Below are 25,683 nucleotides of genomic sequence, written 5' to 3' on the forward strand. Positions count from 1 at the left end.
GGTTTTGAACGGTGGTGTTGAAGACTCTTGAGAGTCCCTTGGATAGCAAGGAGATCCAACCAGTCCATCCTAAAGGAGATCAGTCCTGGGTGTTCATTGGAAGGACTTTGATTGAAGCTGAAACTCCAATTCTTCGGCCACCTGATGTGAAGAGCTAACTCATTTGAAAATACCCTGATGTTGGGAAAGATTGAGGGCAGGAAGAGAAGGGGACGACAGAGGATGAGATGGTTGGATGGCATCACCAACTTGACGGGCATGAATTTGAGTGAACTCCGAGAGTTGGTGATGGACAGGGAGGCTTGGTGTGCCGCAGTCCATGGGGTCACAAAGATTCGGACATGACTGAGCTGACAGCCTTTTTTATGGTCCAGCTCTCACATCCATACATGACTACTGGAAAAACCATAGCTTTGACCATACTGACCTTTGTCAGCAAAATGATTGACTTTGCATTTTAATATGCTGTCTAGATTTGTCATAGTTTTCCTTCCAGGGAGCAAGCATCTTTTAACTTCATGGCTGCAGTCACTGTCTGCAGTGATTTCTGCTTCACCCCAAGTTCTATCTCCAAAGCTTGATTTGGCACTGGTGTATGGAGAGCCTAAGCTTTGGTAAACAATGGGAACTGAGGATGAACAGATCATAGGAAGGAAGAAGGATTTTCTTTTTTTTGAGGGAGGTGCTTTTCCATAAGCAATTACAATCCTTATCTTACAAGATCTTAGGTATAGTTCAATTTCATTAGGAAAGTGATTATGGACAGAGCTCTTAAAAGTCCATTTAGAAAAAATAAGGCTCTTAATATGGCATTATGCATCAGAAGCCCAAAATAACTGTGGACTTGAAATTCTACTTCTTGAATGTTAAGTAAAGAATTCAGAATTTTAATTGTGAGGTGTTCCAAAAAATATATATACAAAGATAGTTATCACAGTAAGATTTATGGAAGTAAAAAAAAAAGCAGTTACTTAATGGGGAGTTGGTTTAAGTCATTTATGGAATATTCATATTATGGACTAGTATGAAAACACTAAAAATCATGTTTGGTGATGGGCGGATATTCCCAATATATTGCCAAGTGGGAAACAAGCATATTGGAAAGTAACTGTTTTTGTAAAAATTTTGTGTGGAAAATAATTGGTGTCAGGTTAAAATGTGTAACTTTATTTGACTGGATATGGATCTTTCCCGTTCGGTTTTTCTGTTTTTCAAGTTTTTTTGATTGTACATCTATTACTTCTGTAATTTTAAAGAAGAATAAAGATAAAGAATAGATATTTGGGGCCCACCTTTCTTTTTTTTAATCTGTAAAGTTGGAGTGGAGCCTCAGTCTTAACAATTTTTAAAGGCCTCTTAAAATAGAAAATTCTTACCTTTCATTTTTCAGATGCTGTCATTCTGCACTAATGGGATGGATATCTTAGAAGACCTGGTTCCCAGTCTTTACAAGAGAAAAAAAAAAAAAAAGATTGGTTTTAATAAAATATAAGAATTAGATGTGATAGAATGCTCTGATGTTTAGGAAAAAGCAAAAATAAGGGAGGACCTTCAGGAAAGGTTAAAAATAGTTTAAAGACTGGTGTGCTTTTATTTGGCTTCCCTGGTGGCTGACAGTAAAGAATTCCCCCTGCACTGCGGGAGACCTGGGTTCAATCCCCTGGTGTAGGGAAGATCCCCTGGAGGAGGGCATGGCAACCCACTCCAGTATTCTTGCTTGGAGACTCCCCATGGACAAAGGAGCCTGGGGTCACAGAGTCAGACATGACTGAGCAATTAAGCACAGCGCACACTTTTATTTATTTATGTATTATTTAGCTGTGCAGAGTCTTAGTTGCCACATGCAGGATCCTTAGTCGTGGCATGCAAACTCTTAGTTGAGGCATGTGGGGTCTAGTTCCCTCCCTGACCAGGGATGAAACCTGGGCCCTCTGCATTGGGAGTGCAAAGTTTTAGCCTCTGAACCACTAGGAAAGTGCCTCTGTATGCTCTTAGAACAAGCCAGTGTTTCATGGCAGTCATAGGATGACTAAGATCATGACATCTGGCCCCATCCCTTCTGGGCAAACAGAAGGGGAAAAAGTGGAAACAATGACAGATTTTATTTTCTTGGGCTCCAGAATCACTCCTGCTGGTGACTGCAGCCATGAAATGAAAAGATGCTTGGTCTTTGGAAGGAAAGCTATGACAAACCTAGAGAGCATATTAAAAAGCAGAGTCATGACTTTCCTGTCAAAGGACTGTCCAGTCAAAGCTATGGTTTTCCAGTAGTCACGTATGGATGTGAGAGTTGGACCATAAAGAAAGCTGAGCGCCAAAGAATTAATGCTTTTGAGTTGTGGTGCTTGAGAAGACTGTTGAGAGTCCCTTGGACTGCAAAGAGATCAAACCAGTCCATCCTAAAGGAAATCAACCCTGAATATTCATTGGAAGGACTGATGCTGAAGCTCCAGCACTTTGGCCACCTGATATGAAGAGCCGACTCACTGGAAAAGACCCTCATGCTGGGAAAGATGGAAGGCCAAAGGAGAAGAAGGTGGTAGAGGATGAGATGGTTAGACAGCATCACTGGCTCAGTGGACATGAATTTGAGCAAACTGGGAAATAGTGAAGGACAGGGAAGCTTGGCATGCTGTAGACTATGGGTCCACAAAGAATTGGACAACTTAGTTACTGAAAAACAGCAGACAGGATGAGATCTTTCATGAAGCTGGAAGGTACATTTGATCTCTTGAATTTTGTTTTCTAAGGTCTATTTGAAGATTCTTTACAGGAGAAATTCACAAGAAAAAGGCCTTTTCTTTGATTTTATAGGTCCTCCTCCCTTCTTCACTTATCAATAACTTCATCTCATTTGCTTTATCCTGTAAATTCCATTATCTCCCCGGCAGTCTATTGTGTTAAGCCTTTAGTACCTAATATGGCCTCATTTACATTGACACGTGGTTGACCTCAGCCCTTGTCCTCTCTTTGTTAATGTGCTGACAAGCACTGATATTTCTCTGGAGCATTATCATTTGGCTGTTAGCTCAGCTAATAACAGCCCTTCATTTGAGCTGATGAAAGTTTATTAAATAAAAACATGCAATAGCCCTGGCAGTAATGAAGGGAGAGCGGAAGTAGCCAGCACCCTGTTCATAGTGGTGAGAGCCTGCTGAGTGTGCGTTATAGGTATTGAGTTTCCTGAGGGGAAAGAAGGGGCGCTTGAATGGGGCTGATCAATATTATTAATATGTTAGCGGACTGACTTTAAGAATGGGCTTTTTCGGTGGCCTGATTTGATCGTTGTTGATTGGCTATAAGCAGGGGAGTTAGTGGGGAGAAAACATGTGTTCTTGCTCCAGGCACTCAGCCATGCCCTTTGCAGCTTTCTTGGGAAGTCCATCTTAAGTACCAAACTGCCAGTTAGCCCTAAGGCCTTCAGTCGAGGCCAGACAGAACCCTAGGGAGCTGAACCCCTCTCCGTAGACTCCAGTGAAGCTGGGATCAGGGATTCTGGTTTTCCGCTGAATTCCTAAGACCTCCTGAAACCACCACAACAGCCTGAGCTGTTTATTCTCCCTTGTATGTCCTATACTTTTGTGTGCAGAGCCTGCTAAGTGTTCAGTCGCTTCAGTCATGACCGACACTTTGTGACCCCTGGACTGCAGCTCACCAGGCGCCTCTGTCTATGGGATTCTCCAGGCAGGAATACTGAGAGGGTAGCCATTTCCCTCTCCAGGGGATCTTCCAGACCCAGGGATCAAATATGCATTTCTTACATCTGCATTGGGAAGCGGATTCTTTACCACTAGCGCCACCTGGGAAGCAAGTCTGAGCCATTCTCTCCTTAGGCCCTGTGTGGTGGTTGGTGTTGTGCTTTAAACACAAATGAGCAGATGCCATTTATACCTAATAAGTGTAAATCCTATTATCGTTTTTATTTAACAGGTAAGATTTTTGTGAACAAAATCCTTTGGGATCACATACTTCTCTGTTTTCTGTCCCATAGGTATAATATGATACTATATTTTGCAAGTAAAATTGTCCCTAGTTCCTCTATGCGGCTAAATATCTATTAGGACTATAAGGATTGCAACATTCTACAAACAGTTCAGTGCTTTCCTGGGTGCATCAAGGCTTTCAGACCGGCTCCTTAATCTATTAGATTGAACCATATGAAACAGCCAATATTTGATCATTTTTGACTGGTAAAAATAGTAGTTTCATACGGTTCAAATTTCAAACTAAGACATGAAGTCATGGTGATTTTTATTTATTTATTTAATGTGTGCTTGGTTTCTTTGACCAGTTTCTGTCTGATAAAATCTCTGCTTTGGGAAATATGGTATAGCTAAATGGGATTTTGGTAAATGAATGTTGAGAAACATCTCCGCTTGTGTTGAGGTGGATGTGAAACATATTTCATTCAGACTGAGACTTCTTGCGTCCATCTGGGATCCCATGAGCCCATGGGGAATTCAGGGTGGAGGACTCTTGAGGAACAGGGCTTTCCCAGTTTGCCTTCCCACAGTTCAGGGGCCAGTGGTGCAGACTGGTGACCTGGGTACTGAGTAAATCTTGGGTCCCAAGGCATATTTCTTTTGTTCATAGCCAGAGATTTTTGGTGTTATTTAGTTGAGACTGTTTAGACTTGTATCTTATATACTTGTGGGGAGGGACAAAATCAATTCTCTGGAATAGTCTAATTTTATATCTTACTATTACATCTGTAAGTTGGGCCACAGTAACATTTTCAGAATGGTTAGATTCACTAGAAAAATGCTTCCAAAAGGGAGACTTACTGACCTATTGGAAGGTGGTAGAACATTTTGGAACCATGTAATTGTCAGAGTCCTGAAGGAAATACTTCTTTTGCACTCAACGGTGGCAACACATTTGTCTCTCTTAGGGAACACTGTTGTCAAAATAAGCACTTTTATTAGCTAACAGATGGTTTAGTTATCAGGTTGGATTTTTTGGCTTATATTTAAAAGGCTTTTCTTTTTGTTGTTGTTGGTTTGTTTGCTTCTGTTTGGCTTGAACCTTAGTTCTGCTTAGAAAGTTGCTATTGTCATTCATCTTTGTGTATCTCACTTCCCCCAACCAGAGAAATAAAGATCAGTGGTTTCTTTCTCAGCACTTTTTTCAGTGAAGCAGATGTTTGAGAATGGCCAACTCTGGTGTTCCTCAAAGACATTTCCATTGGTTCATGTTAAGCACAAAACTAGATCTTTTTACCTAGTCAGCTTGAGTCAGGCTAGTAGAAAGCACTTAACCATGAAATAATTATTTCTAATTTAAACTAAAATGCAATTGAGAAATAGTTATCTGGGAAGGAAAATTAAAGGGCACTGTAGCTCTCATTACGAAGATTTCCTTTGTTTTGGATTCACCTCTCAACTCAAAGCAAATTTTTTTTGGAAAACACCAGACAGTTCTTGTACAGCTTATCTGTTGTTGTGTTAGTCACTCAGTTGTGTCTGACTCTTTGTGACCCCATGGACTGGAAACCGCCAGGCTCCCCTGTCCATGGAATTCTCCAGGCAAGAATACTGGAGTGGGTTGCCATTTCCTTCTCCAAGTTTAACTGTACCTTTGACCTATTTCTTGAATTATGGAAATATTTTTCAGAACTTATTTTCCTAAATGGATTTTTTTTCCCTTCAGCTTTTAATTTTATATTGGGGTATAGCTGATCAACAGTGTTATGATAGTTTCAGATGAATAGTGAACGGGCTCAGCCATGTTTAAACATGTATCCATTTTCCCCTAAACTCCTCTCCTGTCCAGGTTGCTGCATAACATGGAGCAGAGTTCATGTGCTATACGTTAGGTCCTCATTGGTCTAAATGGGTAAGTTCTTAATAGTGAAACACACTGCCCTGTTGTATATCATGTGTTAAAACATTTTGTAGATGTTTGCTTATGTTCACAGTCCTGAAAGAAATATTTCTTTTCAACTCCAGAACAGATTTATCTGTGTGAGTAGTTTCTAACTCTGGTGAGTTAGAACATGAATGTTCTTATTTTATTATTGTAGGTGTTCTCTGAAAAAAATTCCCTGTTGATATCTATCTGTTCCCTATGCCTTCCCCATACTGATTTATTTTTGAAAATATGTGTAAGAAAGCTTCCAAATACATCTGGTTGGTTCATTATTTAGTAATTTGTCTTTTAAGACATAGTGTGGCATATCTGAGAGGTCATGGTAGAGATCATTTGGTACATAAATTCATGGTATTATATCTGTGAGATAAATAGACATTTTCCAGTGAACTATTCCACTGTATGTTGTCTGTTTTACTTTTCACCTGCTGAGTCTTGTCCTAGAATTCTAATATATATTTGTGACATTATTCAGTTTTGTATGCCACACTTTTGAATCCAATTTTGATTATTTCTCGGTGTCCACTTTAATTCATCTGCATCTCCTGAATTTCTGTTGATGTTTCATTAACCTGTTGTTTAAAAAGTGCTCTGTGATCACTAAATTTAGAAAACGTGAAATAATTTATAAAATGACCACTTCCCATACATGAAAAAAAATCCTTTAGTGATATTTTTTCATCAGTGGTTACACACATTTCTAACTGTGTGTTGCTCAGTCATGTCCAACTCTTTGTGACCCCATAGACTGTAGCCCTTCAGGCTTCTCTGTCCATGTGATTTCCCAGGCAGAAATACTGGAGTGGATTGCCATTTCTTCCTCCAGGGGATCTTCCTGACTCAGGGATCAAACCTGCGGTTTCTGCATTGGCAGGTGGATTCTTTACCACTGAGCCACTTTGAGAAAGCCCTTTAGATGGATATTTAAGGATTTCTCTTCTAGTAAAGGCTGAATGTTAGGAAATACCAAAGAATCCGACCCCTCAGTATAACAGCATTAAAAGTGGTGGTTGGATTCACTGCTGCCTACAAAGTTCTCCTTATGCGTAAGCTTTATGGTAAAAGTTACTTAAAACCACAGAAGATAAATGTCAGGTTTCTAAACTGATGTTCTAGAGATCAAATATATATGCTTACAACTGTTTTCTTCAAATTGTTTTGAGTACCACTTAGGAAGGCTAGAGTCAGGGAAGACAGTGGCTTTGCTTAGCTTCCATAATTATAGCTTTATAAATAGACTTTTCATTTGTGAAGGCCAGAAAATAAAGCATTGTGTCTTCATACAGAAATAGAGGTTATTCATGGTAAGGTTTTCAAATCTTGGAAGTTCTGAGACTATTCTTGATTGTATGTTAATTGTACTTGTATTTTGGGTCAAGAAAACATACTCAGAAAATTTGTAGTCTGCATGGTTAATAATAGTTCCATGATGGAAACAGCACTTTACGGCAAAGGCTGCATTAAAACATGTTAGAAACACCCTCTGAGGTTGCTTTATCCATGTGGTAAATAGGTTCTATTAAAAATAATTTGAGTGAGCACTCAGTATAGGTCAGGCACTGTGCTAAGTGCTTTAGCTGTATTTAAGAAAAATTAAGCGGCTTTGAAAGTTAACATTGTCATATAGTTTTATACTTGGAACATGAGCTGTTTGGGTTAAAAAAAATCTTCATGCAGATTCTTACAAGCAAATTGAGTATGGCTGTGCAGTGGGTGGTTTTTAAGCTTAAATATCTCAGCTGGATTTAATTACCTTGAGGGATAAGGCTACATGATGGGCCAGTGGTTTACCAAATTATTTTTCATTTTCTGGATCTTGATGTCACTAAAGGTTAATGCATCCTCTTTTCTCTGCTAGAGACCCGAGTTAAAAATCCATTTTAGAGCATAAGTATAAATGAATTTGTTGTTGTTTTTCCTCCTTGGGGACACTTTGGTCATTTCGTGAGGCAGGCAGTCTTTCTATCTGGAATTGCCCGCAGCTTGCACCAGGCCCAGGGTCTCTCATAGCAGCGGCTGTTGCAAGTCAGCGTGAACAGGAACTGGCAGGCTTCAGAGGGCAGAGCTGGCCCAGGGCTTGTCACTCTTTCATTCCTTGATTCTGTCTTGGTTAACTTATGGAAACTTATTTGCTAGTGACATTTGATTATAGCGCATCACAAAGCAAGTGATGTATTTATGGCTAGGCCATTGCCTTTTCCTCCCTATCTTAGGCAGGTTTGTATTTGGCAGCCACAGAGTTTTCTATATTCACTCTCCCTACTCCCCTAAATTACTGCGTGTGTTAGGATAGATCTGTGATCAACATTTTTGATCACTGATGTTTTATGACTTCTACTGTCTTTCGATTGCTTTTGTGTAAATGCATGATTTTTAAGGTGCATGTTTATATCCATAATTACAATTACCCTGAAGTAGTGCCCTTGCTAGGGTTCCCCAGGTGGCTCAGTGGTAAAAAGAATCACTTGCCAGTGCAGGAGATGCAGGAGACGTGGGTACCATCCCTAGGTGGGAAAGATCCTCTGGAGAAGGAAATACCAACCTGCGCCAGTATTCTTGCCTGGTAGATCCCATAGACAGAGGAGCCTGGCAGGCTACAGTCCTTGGGATTGCAAAGAGTTGGACTTGACTGCACGACTGAGCATGCACATGCAGAGTGGTACTGGTTATTGCCTTTATCTGTGTGAATGAGGACTATTTAGATGTATAACCGAATCAGGGAATAGTCATTGAACATTAATTCCTTGAGGGAGCTTGGTAGGGCTCTTTTCCCTGAGTCCACTTGTAGTCATCTCTTCTCTATTTTTGTTATTACTACTACTAATACTATCATTATTATTGTTAGTCTTGGTGTTTCTCTTTTCCTATACATATAAAAAGACAAATAAAATTTTATATATATGGATAAATGAGATTATATAATACATACTGTTTTTTTTCCCTCCTTTGCACTTAGCGCTTTGTTTTCCAAAGTCCCTGAGTCCCTCATCTTCTCCATTTGTTGTAGGCATTGCTGCACCATTTTTATACATTCAGTGCTTTTTGTCTTAAAATCTTCCAAATTGCACTTTACACCAAGAGAATCTCCCTCTTCATAGTTTATCTTCTGTTCACCTTTCAAATCCCATTTCTTCTATCAAACTGAGTCAGCCCAAGGAGAGGTAAGAACTGCTACTGTTTGCTTGTAGCTTTCACGTAGAACTGCCTTTCCCTCTGAGTGTATGTGAATATGAGAAAGAGCCAGAGAGACTTGACCATGTGTAAAGATGTGTGTAGACTTAGGACAACCAAGCTCTGACTCATAATGGCCCTGAGAATTATTTAAAGAAATTGATATAGTGTGCTTTTACTGAGTCTTAATCTTAAAAGGTAAGTTTGACTAAAAGTTGGTCTAAATTATTAGTACATGGACTTCTTGTAAGGATATAAAAACGATTATTGGGAAGTCATTTTGTTTGTGTCCATTGATAGGCAGTGTGTGTGGGAATAGTAAATAGCACACACAGTGTTGAGGTGCTTGAGGTGCCTTCATGTTTATCGTGATTGTTTTCTTCAGCAATATCTGTTAAACTCTTCAAGAGCAGAGCCAGGCCTGTCCACATTATACTCAACGTCTCCTGTGTGCTGATGAGGTTCTCACAAACTCTTTTGACAGTATCTTTGAAAAGATGAAAGTGAAAGTCGCTTAGTCATGGCCGACTCTTTGCGACCCCGTGGACTATACATTCCATGGAATTCTCCAGGCCAGAATACTGGAGCAGGTAGCCTTTCCCTTCTCCAGGGGATCTTCCCAACCCAGGGATCGAACCCAGGTCTCCCACGTTGCAGGCAGATTCTTTACCAGCTAAGCCAGTAGTCTTTCCTATTTATAATATTGTGGGGCTATTTTGTTGTCTGAATCGTTTTCTTCTCCCTCTCCAGGTGTCCGCAGTCGAATCTTTGGAGGGCCCACTGCTCCAGGTGGAAGGACTGAGTGACCTCAGGCTGGAGCTGCACAGCAAGAAGATGAACCTCCACTTGGTTCTCATAGACGAGCTGCATCGGCACCTGTACATCAGATCCACTAGCCGAGTTGTGCAGCAGAACAAGGAGAAAGGGAGGATGAGGTTAGTCAAAGAGGCTCTTTGGCACAGCGTCTTGTGGCGGTATAAAGCTTTACGGGATATTATTTGTTTTCCAGAATATGGTTGTAGTTTATTTTACCTGTCTTTTTAACATACTGTTTCTGAAAATGTAAGATGGTTTTGTGATAACAAACGCTCCCTGTTCTGAAAGGCTGACATTGAGTGTTTGTTCATCCCCTCACTTCACATTTCTTGTGGTCCTTTTATGTAAAGATACATAGGAAACATTTACTGTGGGCTTTTAATGTCCTCGATCAGAGAGACTCTGGTATATTTCAGAAGGAAGAGAAAAACCCTTAAAATGATAGTGCAGTCCTCCTAATTAAGAAATGTAGGCATATGAACTGAAGTTAGGAGATTGTTACTTAGAGTTGTGTATAATCCTCTTTCTGGGGCAGTTCAGGCGAGGTTGAGTGAGAACACTTGTTTTATCCTTGGTCTGGGTGTAGCTCAGTCCTGTGATGAGGGCCTGGGTGGACTCAGAACATTTATTAAATTAGGGGAGACCTGGTAGGGAATAAGACCAGATGGTAAGATGGTAGGACATTGGTGTCACTAATGTGTGTCAGATAGCTGTGCACTGCGTATGTCCTCCCAACATCGTTTAAAATAGCCCTAAACTAACTGAAGAAGTAAGATTCTTCAGAGGGCAGTTGAGTTGAGCACTCTGTACTATTGGCACTTTTTCATCGGGCTGTAGATGAGAGGAATGCTGGAAGCAGTGCGTGCTGGGAATGAAGTCTATAAAATCCTATCCTGTTCAAACCCAAATTGCCAACTTTGTGTGTGATGCTTCAGTTCAATCAGAGCCTGTGACAGAGAAAGAGGAGTTTCCATCTCTTTTCTGCAGATGGGCACTGGAAAACCTTAGGCACACAAACTAAGCTATAGGCATGTACCTTAGACTTAACCTAAGCACTGGATCTGAATACAACCTTGTTTGAGAGTCAAGTGGTGGGTGGGAGCAGTGCTAAGGAAGTTCCTCCCAGAGTGTCTGGTGGTAAATAGTGGATCTAAATAGATTTGTTCCTGTGTAAGGATTAAAAACAAAAGCCCCTTCCCTTATAAGCATAAGGGAAGAAGCATTACATTGAGGTCTCAAAGAAGAGCATTTATTTGAAGGAAAGGATTTATAAAGCTAAATAGGAAATGTTTAGGAGACTTAAGCTGAAGGTTTCTCAAAAGATGCAAGATGATGTAGATTACGTAATTGCTCAGAATTATCAGCCTTCCCCCTCCACTTGAGTGGGAAAAGTGTATTTCCTTCTTTCTGATTCTTGGGCTCCGGCTTTTGCTGATTGTTAGCATGTAACATGAGGGGCCTGAAATGTGTTGTGCCAGGGAGCATGCCCTGTCACGCGTCTGTCACTGACATGATGGTGTTGGTCCCTGGAGGAGGAGGAGTCATGTGGAATCGAGCCAAGTTCAGCTGAGCTGGCTAGCCTGAGTCATCCAGTCACCAGAATGTGCTTATTATTGAACACGACTGAGATTCTGTCGCCGTATGTAGCAAGCGTGTAGCTTCTATGCAATGATAGTGGGGAGTGATATGAATGGGATTGAGAGAGATGCAAAAAGAACTAAGCAGGAACAAAATGTAAGGAAAATGAAAATATTGATAGGGAAATTAAGTCTTTTTTAAAACACTGGAAGAATTGAATCAGTGATATGAAGGGAAACCTTATCATGAAGAAGGAAAAGATAAAATGATGAAAGAAAGATAGTAGATGTGAAAGATGGAGAATAGTGATCAATGAAGTGACTTTAAGCCCTGTATAGAACGACACTAAAGTGATAATGTTATAGGTTGAATTGTGTCCCCTTAAAATTCATGTGTTGAGATCCTAACTCCCAGAACCTGTGACTAAATTTGGAGCTAGGGTCTTCCAGGAGGTCATTTAAGTTAAAATGAGGTTATTGGCATGGGCCCTCACTCAACATGACTGGTGTCCTTATAAGAAGAGGAAATTGGGACACACACTTCTGCAGAGGGAAGACCATGTGGAGACTCAGTGGGAAGACAGCCTTCTACAAACCTAGGAGAGAGGCCTCGGGAGAAACCACCGCTGCCAACACCTTGCTCTTGGACTCCTCACCTCTGGAATGGTGAGAAAACAGATTTCTGTTGTTGAAGCTGCCCAGCCTGTGGTACTTCGTGGTGACAGCCCTAGCCAACGGATACAGAGAGAAATAGTGGCAGCGCTCGCAGTGTAAAGAAAGAAACCTGCTGAACCAGAAAAAAAGACCTTGGTCTGCAAATCAAAACGATTCAAGGTAAAATTAGTGAAAACCTGACTCTTAGATAGAACCAGAAAGCTTTTTATGAATTTAACCAAGGAATACTATAAGCACCAGGGAGAAAAATTATGTTCCCTGCTCTGACAGAGATAGTTACATGCCCACCCAGCCCATCCTCGCCTTTGTTTTCTTTAATTGTTCGTTTACTCTTCGCTTATTTTTGGCCGTGCTGTGGTTGTCGCTGTGCGCGGGCGTTCCCCGGTTGCGGAGAGCGGGCGCTGCTTGCTGTTGCGGTGGGCGGGCGTCTCCTTGCGTTGGCTCCTCTTGTCGCGGAGCACAGGCTCTGGGTGCTCAGGCTTCAGGGGGTGTGGCCTGAGGGCTCAGGTGCTCTGTGTGGCGTGTGGAATCTTCCTGGGCCAGCGATCGGACCACAGCTTTGGCAGGTGGACACCCATCCACTGTACCAACAGGGGAGTCCCCTTTCCTTCCTTTTTTAATGGCAACTCTTGTTTTGTTCATGGTGGCCATATATCCAGCTAAAAGACCACATTTTCCATCCTGCTGCCGTCCTTCGGTGTACCTGAAGGTGATTAGTGAGACTTCTACTTGCAAGATGTTGAGTCAGGACTCACAGGAACATTCTTCAGAGGTGCCAGCAAAGCTGGTCTGCTCACTCTTTTACCCTTTACCTGCCTGCCTTTACTTCCTGTCAAGGACTTGGACTGGGGCTGTTGTCTTGGACACTAGGTGACCTTGAGAATGGAAATCAGGTCTTAAACTCTTTAATGACATGGAGCCTCCATTACACCTCTGAATGGGCTTTTTGTGTCTTTATATGACAAGAAGGAAATCCTTTTCATTTACTCAGGTCATGGCTGTTTGGGTCTTCTGTTTATATGTAGTGGAAACTAGTCCTGATAATTAGAAAGGAGCAACAGTGGGGCTCACCAGGATTTGCTTAACAAAACACTGGAAGACAGCAGAGCAAAGTCTACAAGGAATGGAAAAGGATTGGGACCAAAAATGTCTATATCCAGCCAAGCGTACATAGACAACACAGCAACATTCTCAGGTATAAATTAACACAAAATACAAACCTGGAATTCTTTTCCTGAGAAAAACGCTCCAAGATGAGCTATAAGATAGGAACCAAAATTAGCAGCTTGAGAACAATAAAGTTGTAGATAGTTTGAAACTGCTGCCAGGACTGACTACACAGCGTTAAATATGTAAATTTGCATATAAACAACTGAAATATTTTTTGTAATAATTTGAAATATTTTGATCAGAAATATAAGCTGAAAACTCTTTTTGAAAAAGAAGGTCTGTGTGATTAAAGAATACTCTGTAACAGTAAATAGAATTTATATCCCTATATGAAGTTAGTAGAGACTGGGAAATATGGGTAAGCTGGAGATGGAAAGGAATGCTGAATTCTTAAGATCAATCAGAAGGATTTTAATAATTATAGAGAAAATATGTTTAATTCATTTAATTTTGTATTTATTAACCTAGATATATATAAAGATTTTTATATTGAAAAGTCAGAAAAGACAGAAGCAAATAAAACATATTCTTTATTATAGAGAACGATGTTTTAGCCAATATTCTTGACTGTGAATAGCAGAGTCAGTCCTGGTAACAAACAAGGACAGAAATTTAGTGGAAAGTTATCAAGTAGGTCACAGAATCTAAGGAAAGTGAGTCTCTATAGACAGGCTCTAAAACCCTGGAGGGACCAAGGGAGATGAAGCAGCTGGGTGTACATCACAGGCAAGCCGCAGGAAGGGTCTGGTCGGGTTGTGACATCATGCCCGCAATTGCTGAATTTTCAAGGTGAATGATCCCTAAATGTCACTTCCCTCTTTCTTTATTTCCTCAAGATTCAAAGCGTAGTCTGGAAGCTTCCAGTTCTTGGAGCCTGAGACATGTCAGCTTGAATAGCGGGAAGAAGTGCCCTCTTTTTCCTGCTTCGACCCAGTTCATGGAGAGTCTCTCCAAATGCAAAGACTGTTCCAGTTGTTGGTATCCAAAAGCAAACACCCAGCAACAGATTTCTACTGTAGGAGAAAATGAAAGAAGTCACACAAAGGCACAGAGAACCTAGGGCTTAATGTTCTATACAGGGCGATCCAGAGGCTGTTGAAAAAGCGTGTGTACATTTTTGTGTGTCTACATGATTGTGTGTGTGTGTGTGTGTGTGTGTGTAGGGATGGAAAGACTCCTTTCTGTTAACTGTTTTGAAAGGCATGTGTGCTTAGTTGCTCAGTCGTATCTGACTCTTTGCGACCCCATGGACTGTAGCCCACCAAGCTGCTCTGTCCATAGGATTCTCCAGGCAAGAATATTGGCGTGGGTTGCCATTCTGTTCTTCAGGGGATCTTCCCAACCCAGGGTTTGAATCTGGGTCTTCTGCATTGCAGGCAGATTCTTAACTTTCTGAGCCACAAGGGAAGCTTATTTAAATTTTCTTTATATTTTAAAAAAAAAGAATACTTAACTTTTTTACTGATTTCATCTTATAAAGTATTATTTTAAAAATGGTTAGTCCATTTACTTCTTGCATGCATCCTGGGTTTAATACTTGATTTGATCTTGCTTCCTTGGACACTCTAGCTCATTGGGGAGAACATTTCAGACCCATGGATTTCAGTGACCATATTTGTCCCTGGATGCATAAAGGGTGTCCTTGACTCTGTTGTATTATTTGCTCCCTGCCTATTTTGTCTTTAAATTGTTTTCCTTTTTATGTGTGTCTGTTTTGTTATCTTTCAGGGCTTTCTCCCTCCCTCTTTTCTTAGATATTAGCTTCACTTTATTTTGAATTGCTTGTCTTCTCTCCTGGGTTATCATTTGATACCATGACTGTTTCTGACTTCTCTACCCTCTGAATCATTCATGATTCTTTCTCTATGTTCAGGCAGATCTTAGAACTATAGAGAATTACCATGCAAGGCATTCCTGATTCATTATTCTGTTACATTTTCTCACTCAGGGCACATTATCTTCGACAGATCATTCTTAGCTGAGTTTGATTTAACCAACTTTTACGAGCACCTGCTCTTTGACAGGTCCTGCACCAGCTGTTGGGTTATAGGGTGAATATATTAGTTATTAGATTTACAACTTAGAGTTCAGATCACCTCTGTTAAGTTTTAGCTTGACAATAAAATCAACCAAATGAGCTGCTGCTGTGAATTTTGGATATAGGTGGACATATTTATTATTAAATGGAGGAACAGAGATAAGTTCTAATTAAAATGCAAACATTTAATAAGCTGTTAGCACTGCTAACCTTTCTTAAAAAAAAAAAAAAGAAAAAGACTTCATGGCTTGAGATACTGAAATGATACACATTTTGAAGTAGATCCTTCCTAGTTGGATGGATATTTAATGGCCAGAAAGTCCTAGGGGTTATAGTGGTAGGGGGTTGTTTTTGGTGTGGTTAATTTCGCTTTATAATTTTCCTGGCTGCCACCATGTGGTTATTAAATATCAAGGCACTCAGTTACAATATACAGTTTCTGATTTTGGGAGGATGGGTGCTATCTTATTCTAGAAAGATTTATGTGTATCATCTCTTTTTTAAGTCAGTTGTGAACGATTCTGAATTGATTTAAAATTTGAGACCACATAGATATTTAAAAAGAAAAGTAGTTTCTATTAATATTTCTTTGAAAATAAAGCCATTTAGATGATTCATATTAATTAGAAGCAACTCACATTAATTGACATTCTAATACTTTTTACTTAAGGCAACATTGGTTTATGCATTGTATGTTTCTTGTCTGCAACGTTGTATTTTGACTTCTGTATGCACTTCAGTGTGCTCATCACCAAAAAATTAGTTTTCCTTTGAAAAAATATTCTTATTTATTTGGCTATACCAAGTCATAGTTGCAACATGTGGGATGTAGTTCGCAGACCAGGGATCGAACCCAGGTCTGCTGCATTGGAAGTGTGGAGTCTTAACCAGTGGACCACCAGCGAAGTCCCAACAAATTAGTTTTCATCCATCACTCTCCAGCTAACCCGGTTCACCTGTTTTGCCCTCCTCCTACCTCTTTTCTCCCTGGTAACACTACTCTCTTCTCTGTGGTGGTTGGTGGTTTAGTCGCTCAGTCGTGTCTGACTGCGAACCTATGGACTGTAGCCTGCCAGGCTCCTCTGTCCATGGGATTCTCCAGGCAAGAATACTGGAGTGGGTTGCCATTTCATTCTCCAGGGGATCTTCCTGACCCAGGGATCAAACTGCTGTCTCATGTATTGCAGGCAGATGTTATTTGTTTTGTTTTGGTTTGATCATTTTTGTTTGATTTTTATATTCTACATATGAGTGAAATCCTAAAGTTATTTGTCTTTTTTACTTTTTTTCACTTATCCTAATACCTTCAAGGTCCACCGCAAATGAGGAAGATCTCATATTTTTATTATTGTGTAGTATTCCATTGTAGGAATATGTATACATATATACATATTTTAACACAACAATAGAAGATGTATACACACACGTGTGTATGTGTGTGTATGCATATATTCTCTTTATCCATTTATATGTTGATGGGCACTGAGGTTGTTTCCTTATCTTGTCCACTGTAAATAGTGCTGCTATGAACATAGGGTGCACATATCTTTTCGAATTTGTGTTTTCATATTCTTCGCATAAATAATTCAGAAGTGGAATATCTGAATAATGTGGTAATTCTAGTCTTAATTTTTCCGGGAATCTCCATTACTGTTTTCTGTAGTGGCTATACCAATTTGCATTCCCACTAACAGTATATAAGGGTTCCTTTTCCCCCACATTTTCTCCAGTGTTTGTTATTGCTTTTAATAACAATCTAGTTTTTATTTTATTTTTTTGTTTTCAAAAACATGTCCTCTGAAGGATTGAAAACCCTTTGAGGCTACTAATACTTCTCAACTTTATTTCTGATGTACAATGAAGACAGGCCTTTTCTCGCTTCTGAAATTGAAACTGAGAGGTTGATATGTGATATGTAACAGCGGGTACCTTCTGTTGAGTTTCCTATCTGTAGTAGCTAAATGAGTGGGTGTGCCCCCTTTCTTTTGAACTTTTATGACTAAGTCCTTCCATAAAAGAAGAAGAGAAAAACCAAAAGTCATTTCCAGAGTTACTTGCCTTTGGGTTAATGTTCACAAAGGAGAAAATTGAAGCCCAAGGGAAAATATTAGAAGGAGAAATGAGTCTATGAAAATAGTTTTGCAGTAAATTGACTTTCTAAGAGTTTATTGATGGAGTTAGAGGGCCCTTCTGGCTCTGATAATAAAGTCAGCAGGTTATGTTTTTTCAAAGTTAAGATGGCAAGCTGTTTATCACCTTATATTTAACTGAAATATATTTTTAGGTTAGAACTGAGAAAGTAGTTTTAGGTTTTAATCTAAAGTGAATTGTGTGCACCTCTGTATTTACAGAAGTGTGTATTATGCTCACATATACATATGACTGCCTACAGAAGTGTGTAGTGTGCTCACGTATACATAGGACTGTGCCTACAGAAGTGTGTAGTGTGCTCACGTATACATAGGACTGTGCCTACAGAAGTGTGTAGCGTGCTTGCGTGTACATAGGACTGTGCCTACAGAAGTGTGTAGCATGCTCGCGTGTACATAGGACTGTGCCTACAGAAGTGTGTAGCGTGCTCGCGTGTACATAGGACTGTGCCTACAGAAGTGTGTAGCGTGCTAGCGTATACATAGGACTGTGCCTACAGAAGTGTGTAGCGTGCTCGCGTGTACATAGGACTGTGCCTACAGAAGTGTGTAGCGTGCTAGCGTATACATAGGACTGTGCCTACAGAAGTGTGTAGCGTGCTCGCGTGTACATAGGACTGTGCCTACAGAAGTGTGTAGCGTGCTAGCGTATACATAGGACTGTGCCTACAGAAGTGTGTAGCGTGCTCGCGTGTACATAGGACTGTGCCTACAGAAGTGTGTAGCGTGCTCGCGTGTACATAGGACTGTGCCTACAGAAGTGTGTAGCGTGCTCGCGTGTACATAGGACTGTGCCTACAGAAGTGTGTAGCGTGCTCGCGTATACATAGGACTGTGCCTGCAGAAGTGTGTAGTGTGCTCACGTATACATAGGACTGTGCCTACAGAAGTGTGTAGTGTGCTCACGTATACGTAGGACTGTGCCTACAGAAGTGTGTAGTGTGCTCACGTATACGTAGGACTGTGCAGGTAGTAACTGTCGCCTCATTTACAGCTGTGGCAGGCAGTATTCTGGCTGTGTACCTCAATTTCCTGTTAATCGATACCTTCATTTATCAATGCTTTAAAAATAGCTCCTCTACTTCTGTTATCAGAATACTTATTGCATTTATCCAGTCTTATTCCTATTATTTAAAGTTGAAATTAACTTTTTCCTGATTACTCAGAAACAGCACTGTTAACAGTAGTGGTTATTCTCTGTTTCTTCGGTCATGTGTGTCCAGAGGCTAGGCAGGTGCACAGAGCTATTTTCGTTATGAATAAGATGGAGGTAAAAGAGAGGTAGCTGAGAAGAAGAAATGAGAAGATAACAGTAGTCAGTGTACAAAAGCTGAATGGATAAATATGTGATTGAATTGGTTTTATAATTAGATGATTATAGCAAATCAGTGGATTGGAAGGCTCTTTTAGATTTTCTTAAGATAGTGTAGGCAAATAGGAACTTACAGCTTTGTATTGGAGAAGAGTTACTGGAGCTAACTATGTCAGTTCAATTCCTGGTAAATGCTATTTCTGTAACTTTTATGTCTTATTCTTCACTTGCGGTTTTGCATTAGTCTGCAAGTGATTCCAGCACTTGGAAATGCGTGAAGTTGGGTTTAGCTCATATCTTAGTCATACTTCTTGGATGCTCAGCCCTGAGCGAAGTGCCAAGCACATGGCAGATACTGAGACTTGTTTGAGTAATGATTCCCTGTTCCTAGTCATAAGTGAAAAGGGAGAAGTTAATGACAGTCATAGTTACCCTCCTGGCCAAAAAAGATAACTGTCAACATTGTTCAGTTCAGTCGCTCAGTCGTGTCCGACTCTTTGCTATCCCATGGACTGCGGCACACCGGGCCTCCCTGTCCGTCACCAGCTCCCGGAGTTTACTCAAACTCATGTCCATTGAGTTGGTGATGCCATCCAACCATCTCATCCTATGTCGTCCCCTTCTGCTTCCACCTTCAATCATTTGCAACATCAGTGTCTTTTCAAATGAATCAGTTCTTTGCATCAGGTGGCCAGAGTATTGGAGTTTCAGCCTCAGCATCAGTCCTTCCAATGAATATTCAGGGCTGATTTCCTTTAGGATGGACTGGTTGGATCTCCTTGCTGTTAACATTGTTAACATTCAATAAAAATAATACCGTAAAGGATAATTTTGCCCTTTAATAAAAGTTAGTTTCTGAAAGTTTTCTGAAAGAACGTATTTTTTAATTTGCTTAAGGATGCACACATACCTGGGTTAAGAATACACACATACCTTTGGATACCTTTGGTTTCAAAGGAGTGGTGGGAGGCAGGTGGGGATGTCACTATCGTCGATGTTCCGACTTCCACACATTTTTTTTTTTTCTCCACTTGGAGGAAGCTTCCTTGAAGGTGTAGTCTTGTTCCTGCTCACCACTGCCTGCTCTCCCTTCCCAGTTCATTTGAGAATCACTTCCATGGCCACTGTGACTGGTGATGTTACTGGGACTGGAAGCTGCCGAGAGCTATGGCTTTGACCTGTCTGTCCTTGGAACATGAGTTAGAGAAGCTTTTCTGTTGGAAATGCAGAGTGATTAGATGATTCAGTTTCTTCAGCCGGTGTTTTTGTCTTGGCAACGCCTACATTCTTGTACTTAACAGATGTCTATAAGTGGGACTTATCTTGAAAATTTGTTTTTTATAGTCTTTGTGTCACTTAAAATTATTGTGTTTATATGGAGACGCTAAAGTTAATAAGATGAGTTGCTGGACCTTTTTGGAAAAGGTGAAATGGGCAATCGAATGCTGAATTAACCTATTTGAGATTTCTTAAATCATCTTTCATAGGTGTGATTCTCAGCTTGATGAAATTTATGAACTTTTTTTTTTAAAGGAAACTAAACATAGTGAATTCCCAGTGTATCTTAAACAAATAAAGATTCCAGCTTGAAAAACACAAGTTACACTGGACTTAACTATTTAAACTTTCATTCATTTATCACAATAAGGTGTTATTTGCTCTTCCTTTGCTGATAAGTTTAATACAGAAACAAAGAGGTACTGAAGTTGCATGGTATAATTTGGTTATAAGGTGGTCATGTAGATCATCAGAATATCCACTAATTTTCTTAACCTAGTATTGAACTAAAAAGATAAAAATGTAAATATTTGGAATCCTTAAAATGCATATTTATTCACTTGTCTGTGACAGTCACTGCTTTATGAAATAGACTGGGGGAATACTTGAAATCAGAGTGTCAAGAGGGTTCATGAGAGAAAGAAAGGAATAAAAGATGGGCATGTCCTGGGATGTAAGTAGATTCTGGAGAAAGTGGTGAGTGAGTAACTACTGCTGTTCTTCCCCTTCAGCTCCCTGGTGAAGGACGCTTCTCCTGTCCCTCTGCTTGATGTCACAAACCTTCCTACACCTCGGAAATTCCTCGATACCTCTCAGTATTCTACTCCTGGAAGCTCCAGTGGTAAGTGTTTAATTCTTCAGCCACTCAACTGCTTTGTAATGGGCTGCAGTTCCTGGGCCGGGGCCAGGGTGGGCATTCCATTTGAGCAGCACTGCTGGTTTTCTTTGAAGTTGAATGCTTTGGATTGGGGGTGTGTGTGTGTGTGTGTGTGGTGTGTGTGTGTGTGTGTGTGTGTGTGTGTGTTTTGCTGTAACGTCTGTTGAGCCTATTAGCTTGTACACAGCTGCTGCACATAGCACATTCCTTGTCTGGGCCATGAGAGCTTTTGCGTGTGTGACCTCTGCTCTAGAGCTACATTCCTTGTGTTTTCCAAGTGGCCTCTCCATGTCTACCTGTGTGTGCATGTGTGGACACGCTCAGTGCACTCTGAGGACATATCCATAAACTAATCTTGTTTCTTCTTGACCTACCTAGTATGGTACTGAATGAGACAAAGGAGAGCCATTTTTGCTGATATTTAAAGTTGGGGAAGCTGAAACTCCAGTACTTTGGCCACCTCATGCGAAGAGTTGACTCACTGGAAAAGACTCTGATGCTGGGAGGGATTGGGGGCAGGAGGAGAAGGGGACGACCCAGGATGAGATGGCTGGATGGCATCACTGACTTGATGGACATGAGTCTGAGTGAACTCCGGGAGTTGGTGATGGACAGGGAGGCCTGGCATGCTGCGATTCATGGGGTTGCAAAGAGTCGGACACGACTGAGCGACTGAACTGAAAGTTGGGGAGGGAAGTTGTATTTTTGATTATGGAAGCGAAGTTTAAGGGAAGTCTTCTGGAGTGGCTCAGCCCTGCCCCATCATAGGGTTCAGTTCATCGCAGTTGGGCTCAGAGCTTCTGGGCTGTTGCAGACACCTTCCCTGCCATTGCAGCCTTAGGTTGGGGAGATGGTGACTGGATTTTTTTTTTTTGTGGGCTCTTCTGCAGTTGCCTTGGTATGACCTCCTCACAAATGCTTTTAAAGAAATAATAATGTCTTTTAAAGGAATAAATATTATTATTATTGACTTTTCAGCTAAAACATACTTCTTACTGGTTCTGTAGTCCTATAGAGTTTGAAATGATGAAAAGGGGGAACAATAATTTTTGAGCTCAGTCAGTGCATTTTGTGCAACTAACTGAAAGTGTTTATTTTGAGAGCCTAACAATATACTATTGCTGAAGCATATTTAATTACTTTATAAAATATAATTAAATTTTAGGATTATTTAAGCTTAGAATCTTGAAGTTTATTGCTTTTACTGTAGGAAAAGTATAAGAATTGCTTTTTTAAGGTGGGTTGATTTTAGTTTTTTATTGAGTTATAGTTGATTTATATTGTTGTCCTAATTTCTGCTGTAAGGAATTGTTTTATAGTAAATTTTACTCATTTTTTAAAACCCATACACATATTACGACAGTTTACAAAGCTGTGCATTCAAACTTCTTCCTGGATAAAAGGTTTTGTTTTCTCCCTCTTTCTTTGCTGTATCACTGTTCTGTGAGTTTTGACACTGCTTTGAGCTGTTGTAGAGTGTGGAATTATGATACAGAAAACACATTTATACTCTTGATTTATATTTTACCTCTGCCTTTTGTGGAAGTTACCGATTGTTAGATCTTTGTGTCTTTATAATGTGAACTGCCGCTTAGCCTGCTTATATCAATTTAGGTAAATATTGCTGAGTCAGTGGCCAAGTGAAATAAAAATTTTAATTGTTCATGAAGAGATGATGGGGCAGGCGTTTTGAAAATGAAAAACATAAATACCAAATAAGCTGAGAAAAGGCCAGTGATGGCAAATTTCAGTGGAAGCTAATTCTGCAACATCTATTACTTTTAATAAGACAGCTTTTCCTCTCTGTACACTTTCTCTGTCAGGCCCCACAGTTAGCCTTTATCACTGAGTGGAGCTCATAGTGACACTTTGACTCCAGCCATCTGTCCCTTCATTTTTGGGAATGACTCTGGAAGAACTGGGTGATAGATTAGTGGAGCTTGGGACTATTATGAAGATGCTTGTAGATCTGGCCGCAAAACTTTCTTCTTAGAAGGGCTCATTTCCTTTTCTGTTTGGAAGATTGATCTCTTGATTTTTCTGGGGGTGACTGAAAAAGAAGATAGTTAATTGATTAAAGTCAATAGTAACAGTAGTTAACATGTGCTTAGTATACATTTTATCTGTGAAACAGTAGAAATAAGTGCTTTATGTGGATTAACTCATGAAGTCCTTCAATGATCTTAGGAGAGAGGCACTGTTAGACCCATTTTACAGGTGAGAAAAGCAAAACTGAGGATGGTTAATGATAGATTTAAGTTGACACAGCTGACACATAGTAGCGCTTGTGATTTCATATCAGGAGCTGGGTTCCAAAGCACGCAGTTTTCCTGCAAATAAACTAGATACTAGGTTTCTGTCACTGCTGCAACAGATTACCACAGGAAACATGTATCATCCTACAGTTTTGTAGGTTAAAAGTCCAGTATGGGTCTCATTGGGCTAAAAGGAAGGTTGGGGACAGGGCTGTGTTCCTACCAGAAGTTCTATAGGAGAATCCATTTCCTTGCCTTTACGTGCTCTTAGAGGCTCTTGCTTTCCTTGACTTGTGGCAGGCTCCCTTTCTCCATCTTCACAGCCAGGGACATCTTCTCACCTTATATCTCTCTGACCCACTCTTCTGCTCCCTTCTTCCTCTCTTGAGGGACCATGTGATTAAATTGATTCCCACCCGATAACCCAGGATCTTTTCTCTGTCTCAGTATCCTTAACCTCAATCACACGTAGAGTCTCCTTTGCCATGTAAAGTAACAGATTCACAGATTCTGGGGATTAGTTCATGAATATCTTTCATGGGCTTCCCTGGTGGTGGCTCAGTGGTACAGAGTTCGCCTGCCCGTGCAGGAGATGGGGCTCCGATCCCTGAGCCAGGTAGATTCCCTGAAGAAGGAAATGACAACCTTCTAGAGCCAGTATTCTTATCTGGGAAGTCCAATGGACAGAGGACCCTGGTGGGCTACAGTCCATGGGGTTGCAAAAGTGTCAGACATGATTAGTGACTAAACAACAACAATCTTTCAGGGCCCATTCTACTTATCACAGTCTGCAAGTACTTATTTTCTGACCTAAGTTATTTTTAAGAGCCAATATATAAAAATTTGACTTTCTTGAAATGATGTGTGAAGTCTTTGAAGTTCTCGTTTTTAGGATGATATTAATCTGGGTCACATTATTAACAGGGATTGTATAAATGAGAAAAATGTAGATTATGTAGAGAACTACATAAAATATTTTTAATAAGTACACATAAAAGTGTGGGGCTGATGAAATATACTATAATAAAGGACAGAAATTTTGTCTTGCTCTAAATAATGGACAGTAAGTCCTGAGAGTCTATTTGTGAAGTGCTCTGCAAGTCAGCCTAGAAAGTAATAGTCTTTTTCAGCAGGGAATTTAACATAGGCTCTTAAAGCTCCTTTCTCATCTTGTGAAATAGTAGGATTGAGGGTGTAATCCATTAGAGCTGACATTTCTATAGAGGAAGTTGCAATAGGGAATCCCTGGGTAGAATTTCATCTCCCATTGGGGTGTCATAAATTAAAGTTGCAGCTGATTTCTGAGAACTTTCAGATTATTATTAATTAAATGAGAATTTTGTTGGCTTGTGAATGAGTCATTTTTCAAATATCTTATTTAGAAATAGAGTTGTGAGTGACTTTTATGTGAGAGGTGTTCTATCATAGTTCACATGCTACTGTTAGTAAGATCCTATACGTCGTTTCACTGATGCAGCCGTCCTAAGGGTAGCTGGGGCAGGTACTGTTACTGTCATTATGATTATTATATTTGTGTCATATTTAAGTGTATTGCCAGATATTTAAGTTATCATAAAATTGTATGGAATTATCTATGTCTGTGTATCATCTAATTAAAAATAAAATCTTTAATTATCAGATGCAAATTCCAGGCACAGATTGGCAGAAGCAAGCAACATGTAAAGAGAAAAATGATTAGCATTTACTTAATTTTCCTGTGTAATCATGAAGAAAAGCAATGGCATAGTAAAGAACCGGGCAAATGGGCAATTCACAGAAGCGTCTATATACATGGAAAGATGGGCATTTATCTGACAGATGTTAAAATATCAAGAATATATAAAGAATCCCTATAAATCGGTAAGATAAGCAAGTAGAAAAATAAGCAAAAATATGAGCAGGCAGTTTGCATAAAGAGACAGCTATATTAGTCAATATATGAAAAACTGCTTATACTCTCTAGTTAATCAAGTGTTATTTTTAAAATAACATGAAAAATCAAGTGTCATTTGACGAATATGGAAGCTGAATTCAGGGATGCTGAGTGATTGGTCCAGGTTTAACCAAAAAGGTATTTGCTGGAGACTGGCCTCTTGCTGTCCTCACTCTAAATAAGTAAAGGATGTATTTTGCAAGCATTTTTTTTCCTATTATTCTCATCAGTCACAGTATTTTATAATGTACAGGAAAACTAATGTCTAATTTAGATGTAGTCATTCAACTATAACTTAGGTAGAAGCATGGAAAAAGTATGGAGAAAAGCCAATAATTATAGTAAAACGTTGGTTTAAGCTTTTGGAGTCTCAGTATGTCTTTTTATTTGGCAAATTGCCTTTGGAATGTTCTGCCTGAGCAATTATTCCCAAGGTACACAGGCATTTCATTTGTGGCTTCTTTATTCATTTTATTCACACTCCTGCTGGGCTTGCTGTGAATATAGCTATAATGAAACTGGACTTTTCTCTCCCTTTCTTTCTGGTACCAGCATAGGTTAAG

The 25,683-nt window shown here is 40.0% G+C and overlaps 1 protein-coding gene across 1 annotated transcript in view; it reads left to right on the forward strand.

Annotated features, from left to right (window-relative positions):
* The window catches only part of EXOC4 (exocyst complex component 4), an 816,431-nt gene that overhangs the window by 44,274 nt on the left and 746,474 nt on the right, over positions 1-25,683 (forward strand). Inside the window, exons 4-5 of the mRNA XM_068972655.1 lie at positions 9,790-9,974; positions 20,787-20,896. Coding sequence (XP_068828756.1) covers positions 9,790-9,974; positions 20,787-20,896 — 295 coding nt within the window. The remainder of the gene's footprint in view (positions 1-9,789; positions 9,975-20,786; positions 20,897-25,683) is intronic.

Source organism: Capricornis sumatraensis, chromosome 5 (assembly GCF_032405125.1).
Source record: "Capricornis sumatraensis isolate serow.1 chromosome 5, serow.2, whole genome shotgun sequence".
NCBI lineage: Eukaryota > Metazoa > Chordata > Mammalia > Artiodactyla > Bovidae > Capricornis > Capricornis sumatraensis.